Genomic DNA, 26721 nt, shown 5'->3' with positions numbered 1-26721 from the left:
TGGGGAAGAGGGAAAAACAAAATCCAAGCGAGGCCCGGGGTGGGGTTGGGGACAGAATTCCAGAGGCTCCACGCGGATCTGAATGGGAGAGGAGGGATCGACATAAATGAAGGGATGAGGGCTCTGGAAAAATCCCAAATATCGCTGGAGCAATTCCAGGAGAATTCCAGGTCTGCGCCGGAGGTGGGGGGACAAGCGGGATTGTCACCTGTCCCTTTCCCTGCCTCAGTTTCCCCGCCCGAGCTAAAACGCTCCAAAGGGAGCAGAGCAATAAATAAAAATTCCCGAAAACCCGGGAGGGAGAGGGAGGGGGGAATAAAAAAACCCCAAAAATTAAAAATGACGGAAAACTTCTCATAAAATCATTTATTTTAAATATTTCCCTGCAAAATCCTGGGAATTGGCGGCTCCCCGGGGGATGTGTCCCCGTCAGGGAGCGGCAGCCCGGGGGTGGGGGGGGGATGCTCGGTGTTAATGATCATTATTCATGAATTAATTAATCAACAGCAGCGGGGGGTTTGGGGGTGTGGGGGGAGCCCCCGGGGGAGGGGCTGGGGGTGGGGGAGGGGGCTGGGGGTGTCCCCCCCGCTCCTGTCACAGCCGTGTCCCCGTGGGAGGAGGGGGACAGCGGGGGGGGGGGGGGGGAGGGCGGCACTTTGGGGTGGTGACACCCCAAGGTGTCCTGGACAAGGTGGTGACACCGTGGGGTACCTGGTGATGCCGCCACAGAGTGTCCTACACAAGGTGGTGACACCCCAGGACACCTGGACAAGGTGGTGACACCGTGGGGTACCTGGTGATGCCACCAGAGGATGTCCTGGACAAGGTGGTGACACCCCAGGACACCCAAAGTGGTGCCACCTCTGCATGTCCTAGCAAGGTGGTGACACCCCAGGACACCTGGACAAGGTGGTGACACCCTAGGATGTCCTGGACAAGGTGGTGACACCTCAAGGTGTCCTGGACAAGGTGGTGGCACCTCAGGGTGGTGACACCCCAGGACACCCAGACAAGGTGGTGGCACTGCAGGGTGTCCTGGACAAGGTGGTGACATCCCAAGGTGTCCTGAAAAGGTGGTGACACCCCAAGGTGACAATGCCATCACAGGATGACAAAGTGATGACACCCCAGGATGGCCTGACCAAGGTGGTGACATCGTGGGGTATCTGGTGATGCCACCTCAGGGTGTCCTGGACAAGGTGGTGACACCCCGGGGTGACAATGCCATCACAGGATGACAAAGTGATGCCACCCCAGGACACCTGGACAAGGTGGTGACACCCCAAGGTGTCCTGGACAAGGTGGTGCCACCTCAGGGTGCTGCCACTCTCCCCAAGGGCCACCTCCTGCAAAGTCCCCGCTGTCCCCAACCCCACGGCCAGCCCCGCGGGAAGCCACTGTCACCCTGGGGGGTGACACAGCAGCTCTGGGAAGGGACCTGGCTGTGACAGGGTGACACGGGGGGGGGTGTGGCGGTGCCAGGGTGGCGCCACCGCGGTGCCACCCCAGAGCGGGTTTGAGGTGCCACTGTCACTGCTGTCCCCTGCGGGGTGTCCTGGCGGGGTTGGGACACCTCGGGGGGGTCCCTGGGGGGTTTGCCAGGGTGGGGCGGCCCCAAAAGGGAGCGCGGGGAGGTTTTTGGGGTCTGCAGGAGCCTGGGGGTGTCCCAGGGGTGGCTTGTCCCCATCGCGGGGACAACCGGCGGGGTTGGGGACATCACCCAGGCCACCGGAGCCACCCTCGGAGGACAAACCCCCCTCTCCCCCTCCCCCCGGAGCACCCCCGGCCACCGCGGTGACCTCAGCCAGGACACGGCGCGGGCGGGGAAACTGAGGCACGGCGCTTCTCCGAGGCCACGGCGGGGACAGAACCTCGCGCTGTCCCTTTTGTCCCCCAGGGAAGGGACACCCCCCTCCCCCCCCCCAGGCTGCTCCTGTCCCCCGGAGCGGGGATTTGGTGACACAAAACCCCCCCCGAGCCACCCCTCGGGGACACCCGAGGCTCCAGCACCGGGGAGCCGCCGTTCCCACGGCATGGAATTCCGGGAATTCCGGGAATTCCGGGCTGGGACAACTCAGGATTGGGATGGGAGTGAGGTGACACAGCTTTTTGACACTTTGCGGGGGTGGGGTTTTTTTGGGGTGGGTTTTAAGAGCTCGGCTTCTTGCTGGCTATAGAATTGTCCTTCCTCTCCAGCCGCGTGTAAGGCTCGAACGCGGACGCTCCCGCTCCGTAGGCACCGGGCAGATCGTGCAGGCTGCCCAGCAGCGGCCCCCCAAAACTCAGCGGCCTCCCCGGCAGCCGCGGCGACGACGAGGACGATGAGGATGAGGAGGAAGAGGCGAGAGAAGGGAGGTGCAGGCTGAAAGCCGGCGGTACCGGGGGGCTGCTGCCGCCCGCCAGCCCCGGGGACGCGGGGCCCGGCGTGGCCAGGCCGCTGCCGCTCCCCGCGGGGCTGGAACCGGGGGAGAGCAGGCTCGGAGGGGCCGGCACGGACAGCAGGCGGCCTTGCTCCAGCAGCCGCAGGATGTTGCAGGTGGCGAAGGACTCGGAGGTGCCGGAGGAGCGTTTTTCAGAGTCCCTGCTCTGGTCCTTCTTCTGCTTCGTGCGGCGGTTCTGGAACCACACCTTGACCTGGGGAGGGGTGGGGGAGGACCGGGGGGGAGGGACAGGAAGGCACGGACGGAAAGAGAGCGCGGAGGGGCCGGGGAGAGAGAGGCGAGAGCCAGGAGAGAGCGAGAGATACGAGAGAGAGATGTATTAAAATAAACGGGCAAGCGAGATCCGCCCTCCGCCGCTTCCAGGGAAAACGGGAGAATTCCTGCGGGGACGGCAGGGTGGGAGCCCGGGAATGAGAGAACAAGGGTGGGACTTGGAAAAGGAGCCCAGGGATGGGAGCCCGGGGTTGGGAACACATGGATGGGGATCCCAGGCTCCTGTCCCTGGGATGGGAGCCCGGGAATGAGAGAAGAAGGGTGGGACTTGGAAAAGGAGCCCAGGGATGGGAGCCCGGGGATGGGGATGCCAATCTCCCGTCCATGGAATGGGATCCCGGGAATGGGATTCAGGACACGACCCCAGGAATGGGGATGCCAGGCTCCTGTCCTTGGGATGGGACCCCGGGAATGGGACCCCAGGAATGGGATTCAGGACAGGAGCCCATGGATGGGAACCCATGGATGGCATCCCAGGAATGGGATCCCAAGCTCCTGTCCCTGGGATGGGACCATGGGAATGGGAACACAAGGATGGAACTTGGAAAAGGAGTCCAGGAATGGGACTCGGGACAGGAACCCAGGGATGAGAACCCATGGATGGGAACCCAGGGATGGGAGCCCATGGATAGAATCTCAGGAATGGGGATCCCAGGCTCCCGTCCCTGGGCTGGGAGCAGGGGATGGATCCCCATGGATGGGATTCAGGACAGGAGCCCATGGATGGGAACCCATGGATGGGAGCCCAGGAATGGGGATCCCAGGACACCAGGAATGGGCATCCCAGGGATGGGATTCAGGACAGGAACCCAGAGATGGGACCCCGGGGATGGAATTCCGGGCGCCCCAGGCTCCTGTGCCCGGGATGGGACCCAAGGGATGGGATTCAGGACAGGAACCCAGAGATGGGACCCCAGGGATGGAATTCCGGGCGCCCCAGGCTCCTGTGCCCGGGATGGGACCCCGGGGATGGGACTTTGGGGTCGGGAAGGAGCCCAGAGCTCGTGCCGTGCTCGGCTCTTCCTGTGCTGTTTTTCCCGGGAATGCTGAGCTATAGGACAGGCTGGATTCTCCTCAACCCCAAACTCGTGTCCCCGGCTTCCCTGGCCGGGGCGCAGGGTGACACATGAGGGCACGGGGTGGCTTCTGGTGGCCCTGAACTCCTGGCTCCAGACCCAGCTGGGGACCCCTGGCCGAGGTCAGGAGGGAAGCCGGGCTGAGCCCCGCGGGATCCCCGCACCCCAAAACTGCCCCTGCCCAGCCCAGGGCCCCCCGCCCGCGGCTCCCGACCCCCCTAAACTCCCGCTCGGGAGTTCCCTCCCTCCTTCCCTCCCTCCCTGGCAGAGCAGAGGGGCAGGAGAGGCAGAGAGAGAGACAGAGAGAGGCGGGAGGGACGGACAGACGGACACGGAGGTGAGGGAAGGACACGGATGGGAAGACACTCGGGTTAGAGCGCGCCGGGAGCTCCCGGGCTCCTCCCGGAGGCACCGGCGGCTCCTTGGGGACCGGGGGGGACACCGCGGGGACACCGAGGGGGCACCGACACCGAGGGGGCACCGACACCGAGGGGACACCGACACCGAGGGGACATCGCCTCCGCCACCGCCGGGCACTGCCAGCCCGCGCCTCCCCTCGGGGACGTGCACGACCCGCGCGGGGACATCGAGGCACTCACTGGCACCAGGCAGGGCTGGGTCACCATGGCACTGACCTCAGGGCAGTGTCACCATCCCAGTGACCCCACTGGTCACTCCGTACTGACCACTGGGATGGTTTTGGGCGCAGTCCCGTGTCCCCAGGGCTGATGTCCCCATGTCACCGCCCCCAGGGCTGATGTCCCCATGTCACTGACCCCATTGGTCACTCCATGCTGACCACTGGGATGGTTTTGGGGATAGAACCTGGTCCCCAGGGCTGATGTCCCCATGTCACCGACCCCACTGGTCACTCGGTGCTGACCACTGGGATGGTTTTGGGCGCAGTCCCATGTCCCCAGACACGGTGACCTGACACAGAATTGTCCCATCTCCTGGAGCAGCTGAATCCAGAGAAATTCAGACCCCAAACCTGCAGTGGCCAAAGAGGACCCAGGCAGCCCCAAACCCCATCTAATTAGCGACACCTTAACGAAGATCCCTACAGGATGGACATTACCAGCACTCTCCGCTTCAAATATTCCCCACCCAGCAATTCAGGGGGAGCAGGAATTCCGGAAAATCCCTCAGTGGGATTTAGTCCTTGAGGATGGGACGAGCCCATGGATCAGGTTTGGGACCTCCAGCGCCATCCCTGAGCCCCAAACCGGGGGCTGCTCCAAAATCCCACTGCTCCAGGACACTCCCACCATCCCAGGTGGATCCGAGTCCATCCCAACCTGGCCTTGGGCATTCCCAGGGATCCAGGGGCAGCCACGGCAAATCTGGGAATTCCAGCTCAGCCAGGAATTCCTTCCCAAACTCCCACCCAAACCTCCCTTTTCCCAGTGGGAAGCCATTCCCTGTATCCTGCTCACTCCGTGCTCCCGCTCCCATGGGATTCCAGACAATCCCTGCTGACCCCACCGAGCTTTCCCAGATCCCTGGATCCCTGGAAGTGCCCAAGGCCAGGCTGGATGGAACTTGGAGCCACCTGGGATGGTGGGAGGTGTCACAGCCGGAACGGGGTGGGATTTAAGGTCCCTTCCCACCCAAACCATTCCATGGCTCCACCACGATCCCAACGCGGAATTCCGCTGGGGAACGGCGCCGCTGTGAAGAGGTGAAGAGGAGCCTTTCCCGGGAAGTTCCCCCATCCCGGATTCCCCTCTCCAGCTCCTCTCCGTGCCCAGACCCCAAAAGCATCCCCTGAATCCCACGGGGTGGCCCCGGTGACATCGCGGGGGTGGCCGTGGCTGGAGTTTGTCCCCAGCCTGTCCCCGGCCAGCAGCTCCCTGTCCTTTTCAGCCTCCGTTATCCTCAACTTCCCGCCTGGATCCGATCGAGCCTTGACAGATCCATCAGCAATTCCCCTCCGGCCTCATCCTGCTCCGTCCCCCCTCCACTCCTGCTCCTCCCACTCTGGATTCTTCCACGAATCCCACCGGAAACTTTCCCGAATGGGCTTTGGCGGGGCTTTTCCTTCCCTAAAAAAAGAGGATTCGCTCCCCATCCACATCCCTGGACCTGGTGGCGTGGCGTGGATGCCATTCCCAATTTTTCCCGGAGGAAAGGCAGAGAATATTCCCGGTGGGCACCACTCCAGCCCTCAGGAATATCGTGTTTATCCGTGGCAGGAAGGAAAGCGAGACAAAGGCCATCCTTTTCCAAGGAAAACCAATTCCCAGATTTTTTTGCTCTGGGGACAGCAGGGCCATCCAGCTGGGAGGGAACGGGAATGAGGGGTTGGAATTCTGGGAATCTCCCAGGGCTGCTGGTGGCTCTAAATCCCGAACCCCACGTGTGATGTTCCGGTGGGGTCGCACCTGGATGCAGGGAAGCGCCTCTGGAAGCGCCCAGGGAAGGGACACGGGAGGTGACACGAGCAGGGGACACTCCGGGGACAGGGAGGACAGAGCCGCGTGGAGGAGCCGGCTCGGAAAAGTTCTGGGAGAGGCAGCGCCGAGGCTGAGGCGTGAGGAGAGCGGGGATTTGTAAATCCCAGAATTCCGGAATGGTTTGGGATGGGAGGGACCTTAAATCCCACCCCATCCATGGGCAGGGACAGCTCCCACCATCCCAGCTGGATCCAACCTGGCCTTGGGCATTCCCAGGGATCCAGGGGCAGCTACGGGAAATCTGGGAATTGCAGCCCAGGCAGGAATTCCTTGCCAAGATCCCAGCCCAATCTCCCCTTTCCCAGTGGAAGCCATTCCCTGGCTCCTGTCCCTGCAGCCCTTGGCCCCAGTCCCTCTCCAGCTCTCCTGGAGCCCCTGCAGGGACTCTCAGCATTCCCTGCATTTTGCCCTTCTCCAGGGGAACATTCCCAGCTCTCCCAGAGCAGAGCTGCTCCAGAATCCCAGACCTGTTTTTGTTGGAAGGGACCTTAAATCCCACCAATTCCAACCCCATCCATGGCAGGGACAGCTCCCACCATCCCAGGTGGATCCAGCCCCAGTGTCCAGCCAGGCCTTGGGCATTCCCAGGGATCCAGGGGCAGCCCCAGCAAATCTGGGAATTGCAGCCCAGGCAGGAATTCCTTGCCAAGATCCCAGCCCAATCTCCCCTTTCCCAGTGGAAGCCATTCCCTGGCTCCTGTCCCTGCAGCCCTTTCCCAAATTCCAGCTCTCCTGGAGCTCCTTTAGGGACTCTGAGGATTCCCTGGATTTTTCCCTTCTCCAGGGGAACATTCCCAGAATTCCCAAGAAAATGGGAACACGGGAAAAAGGAATCACGGCACAGAGATGTCAAATGGCTGGGGAAGGGTCTGTGGGCAGCTACAAAATCGTGTAAAATGTTAAATAATGGGAAATAAAATATAGGTAAAAATTATATATATATATATATATACACTATTTATAGTATCTAAATATATTGTTATTATTTTATATTTAATTACATCTTTATGTTTTCTAGATTAAATTTAATTACATCTTTATGTTTTTGTTTTCCATCATATGTTAAATATTCTATCGTTCATATATTTTATATTAATTTATACATATGGTAATAGCTATTATTAATATGAAACTATAAAATATATAATAATATTTAATTAAAATGTATTGTATATTTTATAGATTTTGAATTATATATTTTTAGATTATATATTTATATATTGTGATATTGATATTGATGGGTTTCCATTATTTTATTTTATTTTATTTTATTTTATTTTATTTTATTTTATTTTATTTTATTTTATTTTATTTTATTTTATATAATTTTATATAATTTTATTTTATTTTATATTTTATATTTTATATTTTATATTATTTTTACGTTTTTTATTTTTAAAATTTAATTTAAATTAATTTAGTTGTATGATTTCATTGTCTTCTATTTAATTTTCAGAATTCTCTTCCGCTTTATTTTATTTTGTTCTCTCCTACTTTATTTTATGATTCTATTTTTCCATCTTTTATTCCATTCTATTCCTTTTCCCTGATACAATTTTATATTTTTTACAAAATATTTATAAAATTCTTTATATTTTACCTTTTACATTTTATATTTTACATTTTCTATTTTCTATTTTCTATGTTATATTTTATATTTTAATTTTATATATTATATTTTACATTTTACATTTTACATTTTACATTTTATATTTTATATATTTTATATTTTATATTTTCATTTTACAGTTTATAGTTTATAGTTAATAGTCAACATTTTATATTTTGTATTTTATATTTTATTTTATATTTTATATTTTATATTTTATATTTTATATTTTATATTTTATATTTTATATTTTATATTTTATATTTTATATTTTATAATTTATATTTTATATTTTATATTTTAAATATTTTATATTTTATATTTTCATTTTACAGTTTATAGTTTATAGTTTATAGTTAATAGTCGACATTTAATATTTTATATTTAATATGCTATATTTAATATTTTTATATCATATTTAATTTTACAATATTCCATATTTTTAATTTTATTTTTTAAAACTTCATTTAATTTAATTTCACATTTTATTTTACAACATTTTACATTTTATTTTTATTTTTATTTATTTTTATTTATTTTATTTTCACGTCCCACTCCCCATTCCACGAGTCCCCGCGATCCCGCTGGATTCCTCCCCCTCCCGCGGATCCTTTCCCTAAGGATTCATCCCTTTGACTCCGGGAAGGCAGGAAGGGCTCCCCTCCCCTGCTCCCCGGCACTCGGAATGTCATCCCAAATGTCACCGCGCTCGGAATGCCGCAGCCCGCCGCTCCGGGGAGTTCGGATCCAGCCGCCATCCGAGGGGCCGGATGCGCTTCCCAAGCCGGAGCCTTGGGATGGGGTCATCCATCATCCCGATTCCCTGATCCCAGCAGGGCGTGGGGAGCAGGGCGGGAATAAAAATGGGAATCAAAATAGGAATAAACATGGGAATAAAAATGGGAATAAACACGGGAATAAAAATGGGAATAAAAATGGGAATAAACATGGGAATAAAAATGGGAATAAAAATGGGAATAAAAACAGGAATAAAAACGGGAACACTGCACTATCCAGAGCCGAAGGAATCATCCAGAGCCCACGATGTTGGCTCCATCCCGGCTTTCCAAGGCTGTTGGCACCGGGATGGAGCCCACGAGGGGTTGGATCCCTGGAATCCCGTGCTGTGACCTCGGAGAGCGTCGTATCCCTGGATTCCCTCTCCGGAGATGTGGGGCTGCTGCTCCCATCCCTGCCCTTCCCCAAACACTTCCAAGGAATTATTCCCAAGAAGGGAATCCCGATGGAAACCCCTTATTTGGGAAAGCAAAGGGTGGGAGTGCGTCATTCCATGGATCTCAGAGATTCTGGGATTTGTGTGGGTTTTCTGCCCAATAATTTCCCATCCATCCATCCATCCATCATCCATCATACATCCATCCATCATCCATCCATCCATCATCCATCCATCATCCATCCATCCATCCATCATCCATCCATCATCCATCCATCCATCATCCATCCATCCATCCATCCATCCATCCATCCATCATCCATCCATCCATCCATCATCCATCATCCATCCATCCATCATCCATCCATCCATCATCCATCCATCCATCCATCCATCCATCATCCATCCATCCATCATCCATCATCCATCCATCATCCATCATCCATCCATCATCCATCCATCATCCATCATCCATCCATCATCCATCCATCATCCATCATCCATCCATCATCCATCCATCATCCATCATCCATCATCCATCCATCATCCATCCATCATCCATCATCCATCCATCATCCATCCATCATCCATCATCCATCCATCATCATCCATCCATCCATCATCCATCCATCCATCCATCATCCATCCATCATCCATCATCCATCCATCATCCATCCATCATCCATCATCCATCCATCCATCATCCATCATCCATCATCCATCCATCCATCATCCATCATCCATCCATCATCCATCATCCATCCATCATCCATCCATCCATCCATCCATCATCCATCCATCCATCCATCATCCATCATCCATCATCCATCCATCCATCATCCATCCATCCATCATCCATCCATCCATCCATCATCCATCATCCATCCATCATCCATCATCCATCCATCATCCATCCATCCATCCATCATCCATCCATCCATCATCCATCCATCCATCATCCATCCATCATCCATCATCCATCCATCCATCATCCATCCATCCATCATCCATCCGTCATCCACCCATCATCCATCCATCATCCATCATCCATCCATCATCCATCCATCCATCATCCATCCATCATCCATCCATCCATCCATCATCCATCCATCCATCCATCCATCATCCATCATCCATCCATCCATCCATCATCCATCATCCATCCATCATCCATCCATCATCCATCCATCCATCCATCATCCATCCATCATCCATCATCCATCCATCCATCCATCATCCATCCATCCATCCATCCATCCATCATCCATCCATCCATCCATCATCCATCCATCCATCCATCCATCCATCATCCATCCATCATCCATCCATCCATCATCCATCATCCATCCATCCATCATCCATCATCCATCCATCATCCATCCATCATCCATCCATCATCCATCCATCCATCCATCCATCCATCATCCATCATCCATCATCCATCCATCATCCATCCATCCATCATCCATCCATCCATCATCCATCATCCATCCATCCATCCATCCATCATCCATCCATCCATCATCCATCCATCCATCATCCATCATCCATCATCCATCATCCATCCATCCATCCCAAAGCACTGGATGGACAGGACCGGAAGTGCCCTCCTCTCATTAGGGATCCCATTTTCCATCCTCATCCTCTGCTTCCCACCACGTTGGGGTCGAGCCGCATTTGGAATCGCTCCTGACTGGAATCCCAACCCCCCATCCCTGCCCAGGCAGATCCCAGGAATATCAACACCACACACTCCTCCACTCCCGCATTCCCAAAAAACCTCAATTTATCCTCCAAACCGGACAATCCCGGCCGCGCTGCTGGACTCCGGTGCCGTGTTTGGGGTTTTTAGCAGGGTTTGTTTTGGGCGGCCCTGCCCCGGCTCTGACCCCGGCGCCGTCACGCGCTGCCGGCACACGTGTGGCCCCCGGCTCCGCCATCCCGCGCTATTCCTGGCTGCCGAGCGGGAATTGGCCAGGATTAGCTCCCGACCTCCTGCAGCTCACGCCCCGTGGGAGCCTGTGCTCCGGCATCATCCTGCTCCACCCTCCTCCTCCTCCTTTTCCTTTTTTCTCTCTTTTCCCTCCTCTTTCTCCTCTCTCCGGCCCCGCTGGCGCTCGGATCCCGGATCCCGGCGTTGTTTAATCCATTGGGATCGCTGCCCGAACCCGCGGGTTTCCTAACGGCGGCTCCGTGACCTTTCCGCCTCTCCCTGTGCCGAGCGGGGATGGATTCATCCCTCGGCCGCCATTCCAGAGCATCCCAACCATTCCAAACCCTCCGCCATGGCCTTTGGGAATGCATTTCTGGAATTGCCCCTGGCCCTCATCCGGGAGCCCATTCCCAGCACAGCCCCTTTCCTGCCGCTGATCCGAAATTCCAGCTGGAAGCCAGACTTGTGTCCGGCTCCTGCTCCAAAATTCCGGATATTCCCAGCTTTGTGGCCAGGGAACCTCGCGGGTGCTCTGGTGCCGATTGGAATTGGAAAATTTGGAGACGCCGGCGAATTTGGAAGGGAATTCCCCAATTTTTGGGGTTTTGGGAAATGCTGGGATGGGTGTGGCCACCACCCTGGCAGGGAGACCCTCCATGAAATCCCGGGAATCTAGCAGGGACCCGTGGGTGGGAATTCCAGCCCCAGCGTCGGGATCAATTCCAAGACTCACAAAAACCATCACCAAATCCCGTAATTTTTTCAGGAAAACATTTAAATTGCAACCACCTGGATGATGCTGGGATTGCTCTGGGAAAACCCAGTCCGGCTTCATCAAGAATCAAAACTTTCCATCAGAAATTCTGAAATCCCGGGATTCTATTTGTTTTTTGGGAGTGGTGTGTGTGTGGGGGGGGGGGGGGGGGGGGGAGGATTTAAAATCCTTAATGACGAAAATCTCCGTGAATTATTCCCATTTTCCCCCCACCAATCATTTAACTCCTAACTCGGAGAATTCCAGAAGCACCCGGAAATTTTGACATCCCAAATATCCAGCTCACCCATCCCACAGCAAACCCCAATTTCCCCGCTCCCCTTTTTAGGAACGCTCTCCAAAAATCCAGAATTGATCCCTCCCCAAGCCGGGATTTTGGGATCCCAAGGCCGGAATTCGGGAGTCTCCCGGGGCTGTGCCACCGCGGTGTCCCCGGATTTATTGTCCCCACCGCGATCCCGCTGGGATTAGCGGGGCCACGTGAGCTGGATTTGCTCCAGGAACGCGCTCTGACGCAGGCTGGGATGCGGGAATGGGATCCAGCACCTGCTGGAGGTGCCCAAATCCCGGGAATCTCCGGCATTTGGGAATTTGGGAATCCCAGGTACCGGGATTTAGGATCCCCCTCTTTTCCGGCATCCAGGTGTGACCCGATCCCGTTAAATGTGGGATCGTTCTGATGTTTCCCGCCGCCACCTATTCCCAAGGATTTGGCAGCCGCGGGATGCTGTTCCCAGATCCTCTGGAATAGCCCAGATCCCTCCTGGAATTGGGTCAAGGAGGTGCTCCAGGAAAACAGGGTGGGAGAGTTCATCCCATCCCAAAAAAACCCTGGCAGAAGGGATGGAGGAAGGGATGGATGGATGGATGGATGGATGGATGGATGGATGGATGGATGGAGGCCTCCTCTGGAAAGAGCAACCAAATCCCAGAATTCCGGAATGGTTTGGGTTGGGAAGGACCTCAGAACGTTTTTTCCGAGGGCAGGGACACCTCCCACAATCCCAGGTGGATCCAAGCCCCAACAAATCCCGGGAGACTCCCGAATTCCAGCACTGGGATCCCAAAAACCCAGCTGGGCAGGGGGGATCAATTATGGATTTTTGGGGAGCATTCCTAAAAAGGGAGCAGGGAAATTGGGGTTTGCTGTGGGATGGATGAGTTGGATTTTTGGGATGCCAAAATTTCCGTGTGCTTCCGGAATTCTCCAAGCTGGAAGTTAAATGATCCCACATTTCCAGGGATGCAGGGGTAGCAAATCTTGGAATTCCTTCCCAAGATCCCAACCCCACCCTTTGGAAGTTCCAAAGTCACCTGGGGTGGATCCCGATGCTTCCACCGTGTCCCGGTCCGGAGGGAAACGGGAACCACAGCGTTTTTTGGGCTCCCAGCTCTTCCCATCCTGATCTTTCCTGCTTTTTTTTTGTTCCCAGGAGAGGAAAAGCCGTGGCAGCCCCGGCCTCTGTCCCCTCCGTCTGTCCCTGTGGGGACCGGGAGCCGTTAACGAGCCGAGGTGATTAATTTTTAACGGCCTCCTCTTAATTGCCGGTCTATAAATAGACCTTCCCAGCCTTCCTCGGCCTTTCCCAGATGTTCCGCTCCACGTTGGGAATCCCGGGATGCTCCGGGGGGGCGGGGGGTGTGGGGCCAGGGGGTGGCCCAGGAGTTGTCCCCAAGAAGGTCTGGATGGAGCCCATGGGGACACCAGGAGAATTCCATGGATTTGCCAGCAGCCAGGCAGAAATAATGGAATTTTGGGATCATTTAGGATGGAAAAATCCCTGGGAACTCCTGAATCCAGGCACTCCTCCCAGCGCTGCCAGGGCCACCGCCGCATCCATGGGGCTGGGAAATCCCCCCAGGAATGGGGATCCACCCCAGCCCTGGGCAGCTGGAAAACCCTTTCCATGCAGGAATATTCCCAAAAATCCAACCTAAACCTTCCCTGGCACAATCTGGGATTGTCCTGAGTGTCACCTCCCAGTCCTGGCCCTAAGAAAGGCTGGAAAACACCGGGATCATCTGAGCCTGGCATTGAACTCCTGATCCCGAGAGGAAATCCCTTCATCCCATCCCATGGTTCCCATCCCATCCCATCCCATCCCATCCCATCCCATCCCATCCCATCCCATCCCATCCCATCCCATCCCATCCCGTGAGGGATTTATGGGAATTCCACCCCCTCCGCTGTCCCCCCTCTGCCTGGGATTTTCCATCCCATAATGACACTGGAAAGGGGCACTTTTCCCTTCAGAATTCCGGCTGGTTTTCCCAAAAAAAAGGCCGGATCCATGGATATGAGCTGCCCTCGGGATTCGGGATGGGTTTGGGATGCCCCCGCCACTTCCCAGCTCATCCCAAGGACCTCGGAGCTCGCCTCGGCCTCTCCATGGGAATATTCCCCCATGGAAACATTCCTCAGGTTAATTAAACCAGTTGAACCTTAATTGTATCTGTGGATTAATTGGGAAAAGCGGGGATGTGGATCCCGGGAGGGAGGAGGAATTCCCTGGATGGGTGGAAGCAACTTTGCCTGAGCAGGATCGGCTCTGAAATTCCCTCCCGCTCTTCCGGCTGATCCCTCTCTCCTCTGGGTGATCCCTGCTCTCCCTGGATGATCCCACCCTCACTTCCCAGTGATTCCCATCTTTTCTGGGCAATTCCCATCTTACCTGAGTTATTCCCATCTTTCCTGAGCGATTCCCATCTCTCCTGGGTGATTCCCACCTTTCCTGAGCGATTCCCATCTTTCCATGGTGATTCCCATCTCTTCTGGGCAATTCCCATCTTTCCTGAGCGATTCCCATCTTTCCTGAGTGATTCCCATCTTTCCTGGGTGATTCCCATCTTTCCTGAGCGATTCCCATCTTTCCACGGTGATTCCCATCTTTCCTGGGTGATTCCCATCTTTCCTGAGCGATTCCCATCTTTCCTGAGTGATTCCCATCTTTCCTGAGTGATTCCCATCTTTCCTGGGTGATTCCCATCTTTCCTGAGCAATTCCCATCTTTCCATGGTGATTCCCATCTTTCCTGAGTGATTCCCATCATTTCTGGGTGATCCCATCCTCACTCCTGGCTGATTCCCATCTTTTCTGGGCTGATCCCACTCTTCCCCAGGTGATTTTCCCTCTCCCCTGAGCAATCCCAGCTCTCCCTGGACGATCCCACCCTCCCTTCCTGGAAATTCCCATTTCTCCTGGGCTGATCCCACTCTCCCCTGTGTGATCCCAGCTCTCCCTGGATCATCTCACTTTCACTCCTGGCTGATTCCCATCTTTTTTGGGGTGATCCCTCCTCTCCGCTGGGCGATTCCCGTCTCCCCTGGATGATCCCACCCTCACTCCTGGATGATTCCCATTTTCCCTGGCGGATCCCTCCTCTCCTCCCAGCCATTCCCTCTCTCCCATCCTGATCCCCCATTCCCACAGCAGGACTCAGAGCCAAAAAAATTCCCAAATCCCGCATTCCCCAAGCCAGCCAAACACCGGGATCAGCCGCCAGGAAAGCAAAACCAGACCCTAAATCCCATTTTTTTTTCTTTTTTCCCTATTTCCAGCAGGATTTCTGCAAGATCCCAGCCCCGCTGCCGGGAATTCCAGCCGCGATCACACCGTGTCTCTTCCCATCTCGTCACATTCCCTCCTCGCCGGGATGAATCATCCTTCTCCCCCCGCTCCTTTCCCAAACATCCACAAAAAAAAAAAAATCCCAGCCCTGGTGGCCCCTTTTCCTTCAGGGTTCCTGTCACATCCACAGGGAAAAGTCAGGAGCAGCTTCCTGGTCTTGGAATTAAAATCCAGCCCGGGGAGAGGCTGGAAAAAATCTGTTCCCCATCCCAAAAAAAACCAGGGCCAGGAGATGCTGCTGGTTGGGATCCACCACCAAAATTCCCAAAATTCTGGGAGCTGCTCTGGGAATTAATCACCAGAAACACCCAAAATCCTGGGATTGCTGCAAAAAATTGGGTTTATCCCAGTTTGGAGGGGCTGGCGGGGACTTTTCCCTCTCCAGGCCACATCCAGGTGGGATCAGCACCTTCCAGATCCAAAGTGGGCTTGGAAAACTCGGTTTAAACCTCTTGGAATTCCTGAGGAAAACATCCTGACCGCGAAAAAAAAACAGGAATCGGGAAAAGGGGAGTGCGAAACCATCCCAAATTCCCAGAATTTGGGAATTCTGGGTGGCTGGGGGGAAAAAATCAGGCGGGCGAGGGGGAGCCGGGAAGGTTCTGGGATCTGGGAAAGAAAACGGGAGTGAAAAGCAGGGAAAGGAATTTAAGGAGACAGGGATGAGGGAGGGAAGAGGGAGAGCGGAGGAGAAGCGACAGCGCCCGGCCCAAGGGGTGGGAATTTTCTCACCCAGGGATGGAGGCAGCAGCGGGAAAAGATGGGAATTTCATCCCTAAGGAAAGGCTGTGACCTCCTCCCAGCCCCGGCACCCTGCTGGGCACGTCCTGCCGTGGCCAGGGGAAAAAGGCTGGAAGTGGGAAGGGGGAATTGGAAAGGGGAATTTGGGAAGGGGGATTTGGAAGGGGGATTTGGGAAGGGGGATTTGGGAAGGGGGAATTTGGGAAGGGGGTTTTGGAAGGGGAGATTTGGGAAGGGGGATTTGGGAAGGGGGATTTGGAAGGGGGATTTGGGAAGGGGAATTTGGGAAGGGGGATTTGGGAAGGGGGATTTGGGAAGGGGGATTTGGGAAGGGGGAATTTGGGAAGGGGGATTTGGAAGGGGGATTTGGAAGGGGGATTTGGGAAGGGGGAATTTGGGAATGGGGATTTGGAAGGGGGATTTGGAAGGGGGATTTGGAAAGGGAATTTGGGAAGGGGGATTTGGAAGGGGAATTTGGGAAGGGGGATTTGGAAGGGGGATTTGGAAAGGGAATTTGGGAAGGGGGATTTGGAAGGGGAATTTGGGAAGGGGGATTTGGGAAGGGGGATTTGGAAGGGGAATTTGGGAAGGGGGAATTTGGGAAGGGGGATTTGGAAGGGGGATTTGGAAGGGGGATTTGGGAAGGGGGATTTGGGAAGGGGGAATTTGGGAATGGGGATTTGGAAGGGGAATTTGGGAAGGGGGATTTTGGGAAGGGGAATTTGGGAAAGGGAATTTGGGAAGGGGAATTTGGGAAGAGGGATTTGGGAAGTGGGATTTGGAAGGGGGATTTGGGAAGGGGGAATTTGGGAAGGGGGATTTGGGAAGGGGGAATTGGGAAGTGGGATTTGGAAGGGGGATTTGGGAAGGGGGAATTTGGGAAGGGGGATTTGGGAAGTGGGATTTGGGGAGTGAGATTTTGGAAGGGAGATTTTGGAAGAGGGATTTTGGAAGGGGGATCCTGGGAAGGGGGATTTGGGGAGTGAGATTTGGGAAGGGGGATTTGAGAAGGGGAATTTGGGAAAGGGGAATTTGGGAAAGGGGAATTTGGGAAGAGGGATTTGGGAAGTGGGATTTGGGAAGGGGGATTTTGGAAGGGGGATTTTAGAAGAGGGATCCTGGGAATGGGAATTTGGGCATGGGGATCCTGGAAATGGGGATTTGGGAAGGGGGAATTTGGGAAGGGGGAATTTGGGAAGAAGGACCCCATGCTGGGGACACACATCTTGTCCCCTGTCACAGCCAAAGCCACCCCTGTCACCCCTGGCTCTGTGGAGGTGACACCAGGACCTCCGGAAGAGAACGTCCGGGAAACGGGAATTGCAGTTCCCAGCTCCCTGGAATCCTCTGCTCCCGCTTTGCACAGTTCCTCATGGATCTGTGGAGGTGGCACTGGGACCTCGGGAAGAGAAATCCCGGGAAGAGAAATCCCGGGAAAAGGGACCTCGGGAAGAAGAACACTGGGAAACGGGACCCCTCACCGAGGGGACAAAGCCATTCCCACAGTGTGACACGGCCAAGGCCACCCGTGACCCTCCTGGATCCATGGAGGCGACACTGGGACCTCAGGAAGAAAAATCTCGGGAAGAGAAATCCCGGGAAGAGGGACCTCAGGAAAAGGGACCTCGGGAATTGGGAACTCAAGGCCGCTTTTCTCCCGACCACGGCACAGCCGAATCCCACCCTAAATCCTCCTCCGCCACCAAAACAAATCCTGGAATGCCGATTTCCCCTCACCCAGCAGCAGGATCCCCCCAAATCCCACCCCTCGGAGCCAGGGACTGGCCAGGATGGGTTTGTTCCATAAAAAAGGCTGGGAAAAATTGGAATTTTTCCAATCGAGGGAAGCTCTGCTGCTGCCAGACCTGGCAGGGAAGGGGTGGATGGGGCAGAATTATTATTATTATTATTATTATTATTATTATTATTATTATTATTATTATTATTATTATTATTATTATTTATTATTATTATTATTATTATTATTATTGCTGCTGCTGCTGCTATTGCTATTACTATTACTATTATTACTATTGTTACTATCATTACTATTATTACTATTATTCCATTATTCCATATTATTATTATTCCATTATTCCATTGTTATCCCACTATTAATAGTATTCAATTAATTACAATTAATTGATTATTATCTGATTATTAAATTAATTACGATTATCTAATGACAAATTTCCAAGCCAAAACCATCACCACCCCATCCATTCTCGCCGATCTCCCCAGCACATGGAAAACCAGGAAAATCCCTTCCCCTCATCCGAGGAAGGCGATGGAGAAGAGATCCAGGCCTGATTCCAGCGGCAATCCCGCCGGGATTGGGGCGCAGGAAAAGCGGGAGCAGCCCCCCAACCCCCACCTGGTGTCACCGCTGTCACCCCCCCAGCTCCTTCCTCTTCCCGCTTTTCTCGGGATCACGGAACGGCCTGGGTTGGAAACGACCTCAAAGCTCATCCAGAGCCGCCTTCCCCCATCCCAGGTCGCTCCGAGCCGCGTCCAACCTCACCTGGACCCTTTTCCGGACACTCGAGGTGCCACCACCGCCTGGGGGGTCCCCACAGACCCCTCAGCGTTGTCCCCAACCCTATCCCGACCATTCCAAAGGGCGGGAACGGCGCAAAACCCTGGGATGGGAACGTCGCGCTCATCCCGCGGCCGCGTCCGAGGGCTCGGGCGCGCGGCGGGTCCCCGGCGCCGCCGCGGGTCTCACCTGGGTCTCGGAGAGGTTGAGCTGCCGCGCTAGCTCCGTCCTTTCCCGGCCCACCACGTACTGGCAGCGCTGGAATTCCAGCTCCAGGCGGTAGAGCTGCTCCGCCGTGAAGGACGTCCGCGTCCGCTTGGGCCGGTCCAGGTCCAGCCCTTTGGGCAGCACGATCTCCCGGATCGTCCCTTTGGCATCTGGGCGGGAAACGGGGAGAAATTCAGGGAAAAAAAGCAAAGAAAACCTGAAAGAATCTGCCCAAAAATCCCCAAAAAATTCAGTTATTCTGGGGGGAGAATGGGAAATAAATGGGATTAAAGAGCGGCTCCGTGGAATTCCCACGAACTGGAGGTAAATCGTGGCTCGGTTCTTCCCTCCAGCTCTGAACTTGGAAGGTTTGCAAATATCCAGGGGAAAAAAAGCAAAGAAAACCTGAAAGAATCTGCCCAAAAATCCCCAAAAAATTCGGTTATTCTGGGGGGAGAATGGGAAATAAATGGGATTAAAGAGCGGCTCCGTGGAATTCCCACGAACTGGAGGTAAATCGTGGCTCGGTTCTTCCCTCCATCTCCGAACGCGGAGTTTGTAAATATCCAGGGAAAGGCAACAAATCTCCGTGAATTTGAGTTTTTTAAAGACATAAATAGAAGCCATAAATTTTTCTTTTGGATAACGGAGCGTTTCACCCTGGAAATAATAATTTGGAAAAGGGGATTTATGCCAAGGAAGAATTCGAATTAAAGATTTTTTTTTTTTGTAATTTTTATATAATTTTTGATTTCTGTCCTTCCTTGGGAATACCGGGAAAAATTCACCTCTATTAAAATTCCCGTCTCTCCAGAATTTTATCCTCTGAAGGAATATTTCCTTGGGAAGCTCAGCTCCCGTTTTGGGGTGGTTTCCTATTAAAGGATAAATCTGGGAAGCGCCGTGGGCACCGAGCTTCTCCCGGCCGTGGATTTTATGGGGTTGGGAATATCCAGGGAAAGAAAAACTTGATGGATTGGCTCCATCCCAGGCCGTGGGAAGCGGCTCCGGAGGAGCTTCCGTGGCTTCGCTTCCCACCAGGAAAGGACAAACTCCACCAAAAAAATCAACAGGAATTCTGTCCCAGCTCCCAGGAATTAAAATGAGCCTTGGGAATCGCCCGCTGGGATCTTCCCAGATCCCAAATCCCGGCTCGTTTTGGGTGAGCTCTCCCTGCAGAGTTCCCAGGGGCTTTTCCAGAGGGTTAAAATCCAGCCAGGAAGTTCCTCAAGCCCCAAGCCAGGCCCTGATTTTGGGATGCTGGATCCCAATTCCGGAGAGATCCCGGTTGGAGGTCAATGGCTCTCCCTCCCTGCGGCTGAGTCCGGCATGACGGGATTATAAAATTCCCGGGATAGGAAGGGGGAAAACAGCCAGGAGGAGCCGGGAATGGGGTGATGGAGATGGCGTGGGGAGGGCGGAGATGGGAATGGGGGCGCTGGAATGGGAATGGGGGAGCTGGGATGGGAATGGTGGAGCTGGAATGGGAATGGTGGAGCTGGAATGGGAATGGTGGAGCTGGAATGGGAATGGCGGCGCTGGGATGGGAATGGTGGAGCTGGAATGGGAATGGGGGAGCTGGAATGGGAATGGGGGCGCTGGAATGGGAATGGTGGAGCTGGAAAGGGAATGGTGGAGCTGGAATGGGAATGGTGGAGCTGGAAAGGGAATGGTGGAGCTGGAAAGGGAATGGTGGAGCTGGAAAGGGAATGGTGGAGCTGGGATGGGAATGGTGGAGCTGGGATGGGAATGGTGGAGCTGGGATGGGAATGGTGGAGCTGGAAAGGGAATGGTGGAGCTGGGATGGGAATGGTGGAGCTGGAATGGGAATGGGGGCACTGGAATGGGAATGGTGGAGCTGGGATGGGAATGGGGGAGCTGGAATGGGAATGGGGGAGCTGGAATGGGAATGGTGGAGCTGCAATGGGAATGGGGGAGCTGGAATGGGAATGGGGGCGCTGGGATGGGAATGGTGGAGCTGGGATGGGAATGGTGGCACCGGGATTGGAATGATGGCATCGGGACTGGAATGGCGGCGCTGCAGTGGAAATGGCGGCACAGGGAAAGGAATGGTGGCACTGGAATGGGAATGGCAGAGCTGGGACGGGAATGGTGGGGCTGGGACGGGAATGGTGGGGCTGGGACGGGAATGGCAGCACTGGGACGGGAATGGCAGAGCTGGTATTGGAATGGTGGTGTCGGGATGGGAATGGTGGTGTCGGGATTGGAAATGGTAGCACCAGGATTGGAAATGGTAGCACCAGAATGGGAATGGTGGTGCTGGGATGGGAATTGTGGTCTTGGGATGGGAATGGTGGCGCTGCAATGGAAATGGCGGCACTGGGAAAGGAATGGTGGCACTGGAATGGGAATGGTGGCACAGGGATGGGAATGGCAGAGCTGGGATGGGAATGGGGGCACTGGTATTGGAATGGTGGAGCTGGTATTGGAATGGCGGAGCTGCATTGGGAATGGCGGCGCTGCATTGGGAATGGCGGCGCTGCCCGTAGGATCGGCAGAACCGGGATGAGGATGGAGGAACTGGGATGAGGGCGGTGGATCCGGCACCGGGATGGTGGGAATGGGGACCAAACACCGATTTGGAAAAGGGACCCCAACCCCGGAGCCGCTTTCCCACCGTGGAGCCCCTGGACACGGCCGAGGCGCCATCCCGGAACGCGGCACCGAGGGAGTCCCGAGGGCTCGGGGACATCCAGGGTGGCACAGGGGTGGTGGCACCTGCCCCACACCCCAAACCCCATGGCTTGGCGAGGAGCTGCCGGGAAGGAAAGGGCTTGTAGGCGGATCAGCGGCTTTTCCGGTGGGATCAACGCCGGGAACCATTTTGTGTGAGAAGAGCCGTGGCGGTGACGATGCCCAGGCCACGTCCGCATTCCCGTGCCCGCATCCGTGCCCACGTCCGTGCCACGGCCCCGGCACAACAACAGCCGGGAACGCCGGGGCTGCCGGATCCGGGGCAGCAGCTGCGCCCTGGGCTCCGGCTCGGGCATTATTTATTGTTATTCCCCAGCAGCTGGAGCTGCTCCGGAGGGACGGCAGGGAAAAGGGCACGGCCGCGGTGCCAGCACGGCACAGGGGACATCAAACCCCACGTGCTGGCCCTGCTGACCTTCCCCAGTGTGGGTTTTGGGGTTCTCAGGCCATCCCCACGTTCCAGCCCAGAGCCTTTTCCCATTCTGGAGCCCCAACAATTCCCGGGTCCTGCTGGGGCTGCCCAAGGGGGTTCCGGAGCCTTGGGGCTCGCTGGTGGCACGTCCTGCTCTTGGGGACCGGGGTGCACCTGGTGCCTCTGGAGCCAGGACAGGGCTGGAGTTGAAATCCCCCGAAATTCCCAAATCCATGGGGACAGCTTTTCCGGGCATGGGGACACCCCCATGCCCAGCTGGGGTCCCATACCAACACAGCTGCCAGGACCTTTTGGGGTGCAGGACACCCCCCCGCCAGCCCCCAGGATGTCCCCTCCGTGCCATGGGGTGGCCGTGGTGGCACCTGGGCACCAAACGCCACCAAGGCCTCTCCACGTGCTCTGCGGCCACTGGGCCCAGCCCCGGGAGGTGACCGGGATGTGTCCCCAGCCCCGCGGTGACAGCGGGGACCGGCCCTGGGGCTGCCCAGGTCCCTCCTTGTCCCGTTTATCCCCGGGAACCGCTCCCCAAGAGACGGGAGGTGACGAGGAGGTGACCGCGAGGCTCCGTCCCGCACGGTCCCTCCCCGGTACCGTGGAACCGGAGAGCGGACCGAGACCCCCAGAGGACCCCGCCGATGTGAGGGGGGTCACCAGGACCCCCCCGGCTTCACCGAAAGCACCGGAGCTGCACCGGGGCTGCACCGGAGCTGCACCGGGGCTGGCTGCAGCTCCACGGCAGCCGCTCCTCACCGGGACTGGCGGAGCCCCTTTCCCAGGCCAAGGAGCGAGGGCGAAACTCGAAATATTAAAATAAAATTATTTTAAAACATAAAAATGAACATTTTAACCTCCCGCTTCGCACAAAAACCCACCGGGCGGCTCTGCCCGGGCCCAGCCGCTGCTCGGCCCCGGCCCTGCCCGGCTGCGGGTGGGGAGCGGCGGCTCCGTGTCCCCGCAGCCCGGGGTGGCCCGGCCAGCTTCCCCCCGCTTCATTTCGGTTCAATCCCGGTGATTTTGCGGCGTTTTCTCCCCGCCACCATTTTGTCCGCACCGTGGCGGCTGCAGCAAGATGGTGAAACCGGGCGCTCCCGGTGAGGGTCCCCGGGGCCGGCGGGAGCGGAGACCCTGCCCCGGCCTTGGCCACCGACCCCCGCCCTTCTCCCGGTGCCGGCACCGTCGGGGCGGCCTCGGTAGGGCTGAAACCGGCGGAGGAGAGGCCTGACCCCAACCTGACCCCTGCGGGACCGGCGGTAGCCCCGCTCGAAGACCCCCGGGACGCGGGGACACCGCGGGCGGGACCCCGGGGCTCGTTCCCGAGCGCTGCTGGCCGCTGTCCCCGCTTCGGACTGCGACAACCGCGCTGTCGGCGAAGGTCGCCTATCGCGACAGCCGGGAGAGAGGCTTCGGGGAGCGGCGGGGCGCTTTTCCCGGGATGCCCCAGCCCAGGATGGCGATGGAACCGGGAGCCGGCTCCGGTCCCCGCGGCGGTGAGGAGGGAGGTGACGGGCGCCGCTCCGGTCCCTGCCGCGCTGCCCGAGCGCAGCGCTGGGCACCGGGAGGCCTCGGCCCTGACCGCCGAGCGGCCGCCGAGCCTCTCCGGGCTCCGGGCTCCGGCAGCGGCGGAGGAGCGGCGGGGACGCGGAGCATCCCCGGGATCCCGGAGCCGCCCGGCGCTCGGGACCCTCCCGCCTGCCACAGCCGCGCCAACCCCAAAACTTTTCGGGGTTCGCCACAAGCCAGAAGTGGTCCCGGCGAGTCCCGGGCCGGCGGGGACTGAGCCCGGGCGGGATGTGGGATGTGGGATGCGGGACGCGGCGGCTCCGGGGAACGGCGAGCCCCAGCCGGGGCCAAGCCGGTGATATTATAAAGGGGAAAGAAAAAAAAAAAAATAATAAACCCCCCCTCGCCCGCCGCCGCTCCGTGACGCTTTTCTCCTGCGACATCGCTTCCAACGCCGAGCTGATGCTGTCCCCCCTCTCCCGCCGCCCGCGCGTTCCCCGCGGGGCTCCGCCGGCCCGGCGGGTCCGTGGCCCCGGGGCCGTTCCCCTGGAGCCCTCCCGGCCGCCCGCTGGCCACGGCCCCGCTCCCAGCCCGCTGCCGGCGGAACAGGGCTGGGGCAGCGGGCCCGCTCCGTGGCGCACGCAGCGGAGCCGGGGCAGGAGCGGCGGGGCCGGGAGGCCGGAGGTCGCAGCCCGGGAAGCGCCCAGGAAGCGCTGGAAGCGGTGGCGGGGATGCCCCGAGCCCGGAGCGGGAAGCCCCGGCCTGGGAAGCGGGGAGCGGGGAGCGTGCCCGTACCTCGCACCAGGATGCGGCGGCAGTAATCCGCCTCGCCGGTCCCCGACGGGCTCTCGGTGTCCGGGGCGCACTGTTTGGAGGAGCCGGGGCTGACCGCCGACGTTCCCGGGATGTCCTTGAAGCCACCGGCGGCTCCGCCGCTGCCGCCGCCGCCGGCGCGCAGGGCGCTCTCCAGCTCCGCCCGGGTCGGCAGCTTCTCCCGGGCCCGCCCGGTGGCCGCGGGCTCGGCCAGCAGCACGGGGCTCCCGCCGGGCTCGGCCCCTCCATCGCTCATCCCTGCGGGCGCCGCGGCGGGATCAAACATCAGGAGGCAGAGAGAGACACGGGGAGAGGGAGAGAGGAGGCAAGGCTGGGCGGGGGGGGATGGGAGGGAGCCCCCCCCCCCCCCCCCCAGACCCCTTCCCCTCCCCGCCCCTCCCCAGCCCCCCCCGGGGCTCGGCGCCCCAGCTCACCCCCATAGCCGGGGACCGCCGGGGGCCGCCGCCTGCCGCCCTCTCCCAGCCGGGGCCCGTCATTTAAAGCGCGCCCCCCACCCCGCCCCGCCGGCCGGGGGTGGTACCGGGGCTGGGGGGGACCCGTCGGGGCGTCCCGAGAGGGTGCGAGGCTGGGGGGGAAAAGGAGTTTCAAACTTTGACAGGCGCCCGAACCCCCCTCCCCATCCCCCGCGCCCCCTCCCCAGCTCCACCTCCCGCTGCACCTCGCTCCGGGCAAACTTCAGGCGCTCCGGCCGCAGCCGCTGCCCTTCCATGGAGCGCCGGTGCCGGTGCCGGTACCGGCGGGAAGCGTCGGGAGCCGCCGGCGGTGCCCGGGCTCTCCGCGCTGCGCTCGGGATTCGCGGGCGGGGGAAATCAATACCGGCAGACTGGGGGGGATGATTTTAGGGGGGTGAGGAGAGAAGGGGGGGCGGGAGGGGAAAGGGAGGTCGAGGGGAGGGAGCTGCGGAGGAAGCGGCCGGGGGTGGGGCCGACGAAGAAGAAGCCGGGTCCTTATTCCTCCGGCCCTCCCCCGCCGCCGCCGCCGCGCTCCGCCGCGCATCCCCCGGTGGGGACCGGAGCCGGCAGCGGGGAGCCCCCGCCGCGCCCGGGAGCGGCTGGGAGTGAGCGGGGAGGGAGGAAAGAGCCCATTTTAAATTAACGGCCCGGTACAGACGCAATTTCCTGCCCTCCCGTTCTGTGACACCGATTGGTAAACAAAGAGCCCGAGAGCGGCGGCGGCCGCGGCTCCGCTTCCCGATTCCTTCCCGGGGGGTTCACCCTTGGGGACCCCCGCCCAGCCGGGGCAGGGCCGCCAGAAGCGACAACGAATAAAGAAATCCCCCGGTCCCGGTGGGCGCTGCCGCTCCCCGGGCCCGGCGGGGGTCGAGGGGGCCCCGCCCCCCCCCCCCCGCTGCCCTCGGGGTTCCCCCTTTGCCTCCCCGGGATGAAGCAGCGGGGGAGCCCCGAAATTCCCTGATCCGGCACAGCCGCTCCCGGCAGCGGCACCGAGCGGGGTTTCCAGCCGGGAATGCCGGACCCGGTGCGTGCCGGGGTGTCCCGGGCATCTCGGGGGGCTCCGTTCCGCCGCTGTCCCCGCAATGGGGCAAAACCGGGCGGAAAAAGCGGCGGAGGCTTCACCGGGTGCGACCGCCCCCCTCCCCGGTAGTGCCTGGGATCGGAACGGTCGGATTAAAAATAAATAAATTAACTTTAAACCCAAGCAGCCCCGAGATTCCGCAGCTCCGCCGCACCCACGGCCCGGTACCGAGCATCGCACCGGGCCGGGGGGACCCGCAGGGGTCTGGGAACGGCTCCGGTACCGGGCGGAGGCGGGAGGTGCCCGGTTCGAGCTGAATTCTAGGCCTTGGGCTGAAGTGGCCGCTGAATGTCCGAGCCTGGAGCGGCCTGGGCCCATCCCTGAAATCACCGGAACAGCGCGGGGGGAAACGCAGCAGGAGGAAAAAAAAAAATTAAATTAAATTAAAAAGAAAAAAAAAAAAAATTAAAAAGCGAAATTAAACTGCGGGAATAAAGAAAAGTAAAAGGAAAGAAATCAAAAGGAGGGAAAAGAGGAAGGGAATTAAGCGGACGGAAAAGGCCGAGCGGGGAGAGCGCAGAGGACGGGCCTTGCTCAAGGCTGGTGCTCCCGGGCCGCACCCCCGGTTCTGCGGGGCCCGGAGCGGGGATGGAGCCGCCGGTCCGGGGAAGGCGCGGCTGGAAACGGTTCCCCGCTCCCCGTTCCCTTTTCCCCGTTCCCCACTCCCGGTTCTCCTCTCCCGGGGCTGCGGCAGGGCCGGGGCTGGACAGCCGGACAACCGGACAGGCGGACAACCGGACAGCCGGACAGCCGGACAGCCGGACAACCGGACAACCGGACAGGCGGAGAACCGGACAGGCAGAAAGCCGGACAGCCGGACAGCCGGACAACCGGACAACCGGACAGCCGGACAGCCG

General features: G+C 57.3%; 1 protein-coding gene across 1 annotated transcript; it reads right to left on the bottom strand.

Moving 5' to 3' along the window:
* Positions 1-691: 691 nt before the first annotated feature.
* VAX2 (ventral anterior homeobox 2) lies at positions 692-24596 on the bottom strand. The gene is made up of 3 exons (XM_005532599.3): positions 24293-24596; positions 18832-19019; positions 692-2634 (listed from the first exon to the last, which is right to left on the bottom strand). The coding sequence occupies exons 1-3, from the start codon at positions 24594-24596 to the stop codon at positions 2149-2151; spliced, it is 978 nt and encodes a 325-aa protein (XP_005532656.2). The 3' UTR covers positions 692-2148.
* Between the last annotated feature and the right edge of the window lie 2125 nt (positions 24597-26721).

Source organism: Pseudopodoces humilis, chromosome 6 (assembly GCF_049639895.1).
Source record: "Pseudopodoces humilis isolate 2021_Gansu_Grassland_sample_001 chromosome 6, ASM4963989v1, whole genome shotgun sequence".
Lineage (NCBI taxonomy): Eukaryota > Metazoa > Chordata > Aves > Passeriformes > Paridae > Pseudopodoces > Pseudopodoces humilis.
This window is presented reverse-complemented; position numbering and strand designations above follow the sequence as displayed.

Bases quoted from the DNA above. Each gene is read 5' to 3' on its own strand.
- VAX2 (XM_005532599.3), bottom strand. From the start codon at position 24,596: ATGTTTGATCCCGCCGCGGCGCCCGCAGGGATGAGCGATGGAGGGGCC. The intron at 19,020-24,292 runs GTACGGGCACGC...TTTCCCGCCCAG, and splicing joins CCGCCGCATCCTGGTGCGAG to ATGCCAAAGGGACGATCCGG. The intron at 2,635-18,831 runs GTGAGACCCGCG...ACCCCTCCCCAG, and splicing joins TCAACCTCTCCGAGACCCAG to GTCAAGGTGTGGTTCCAGAA.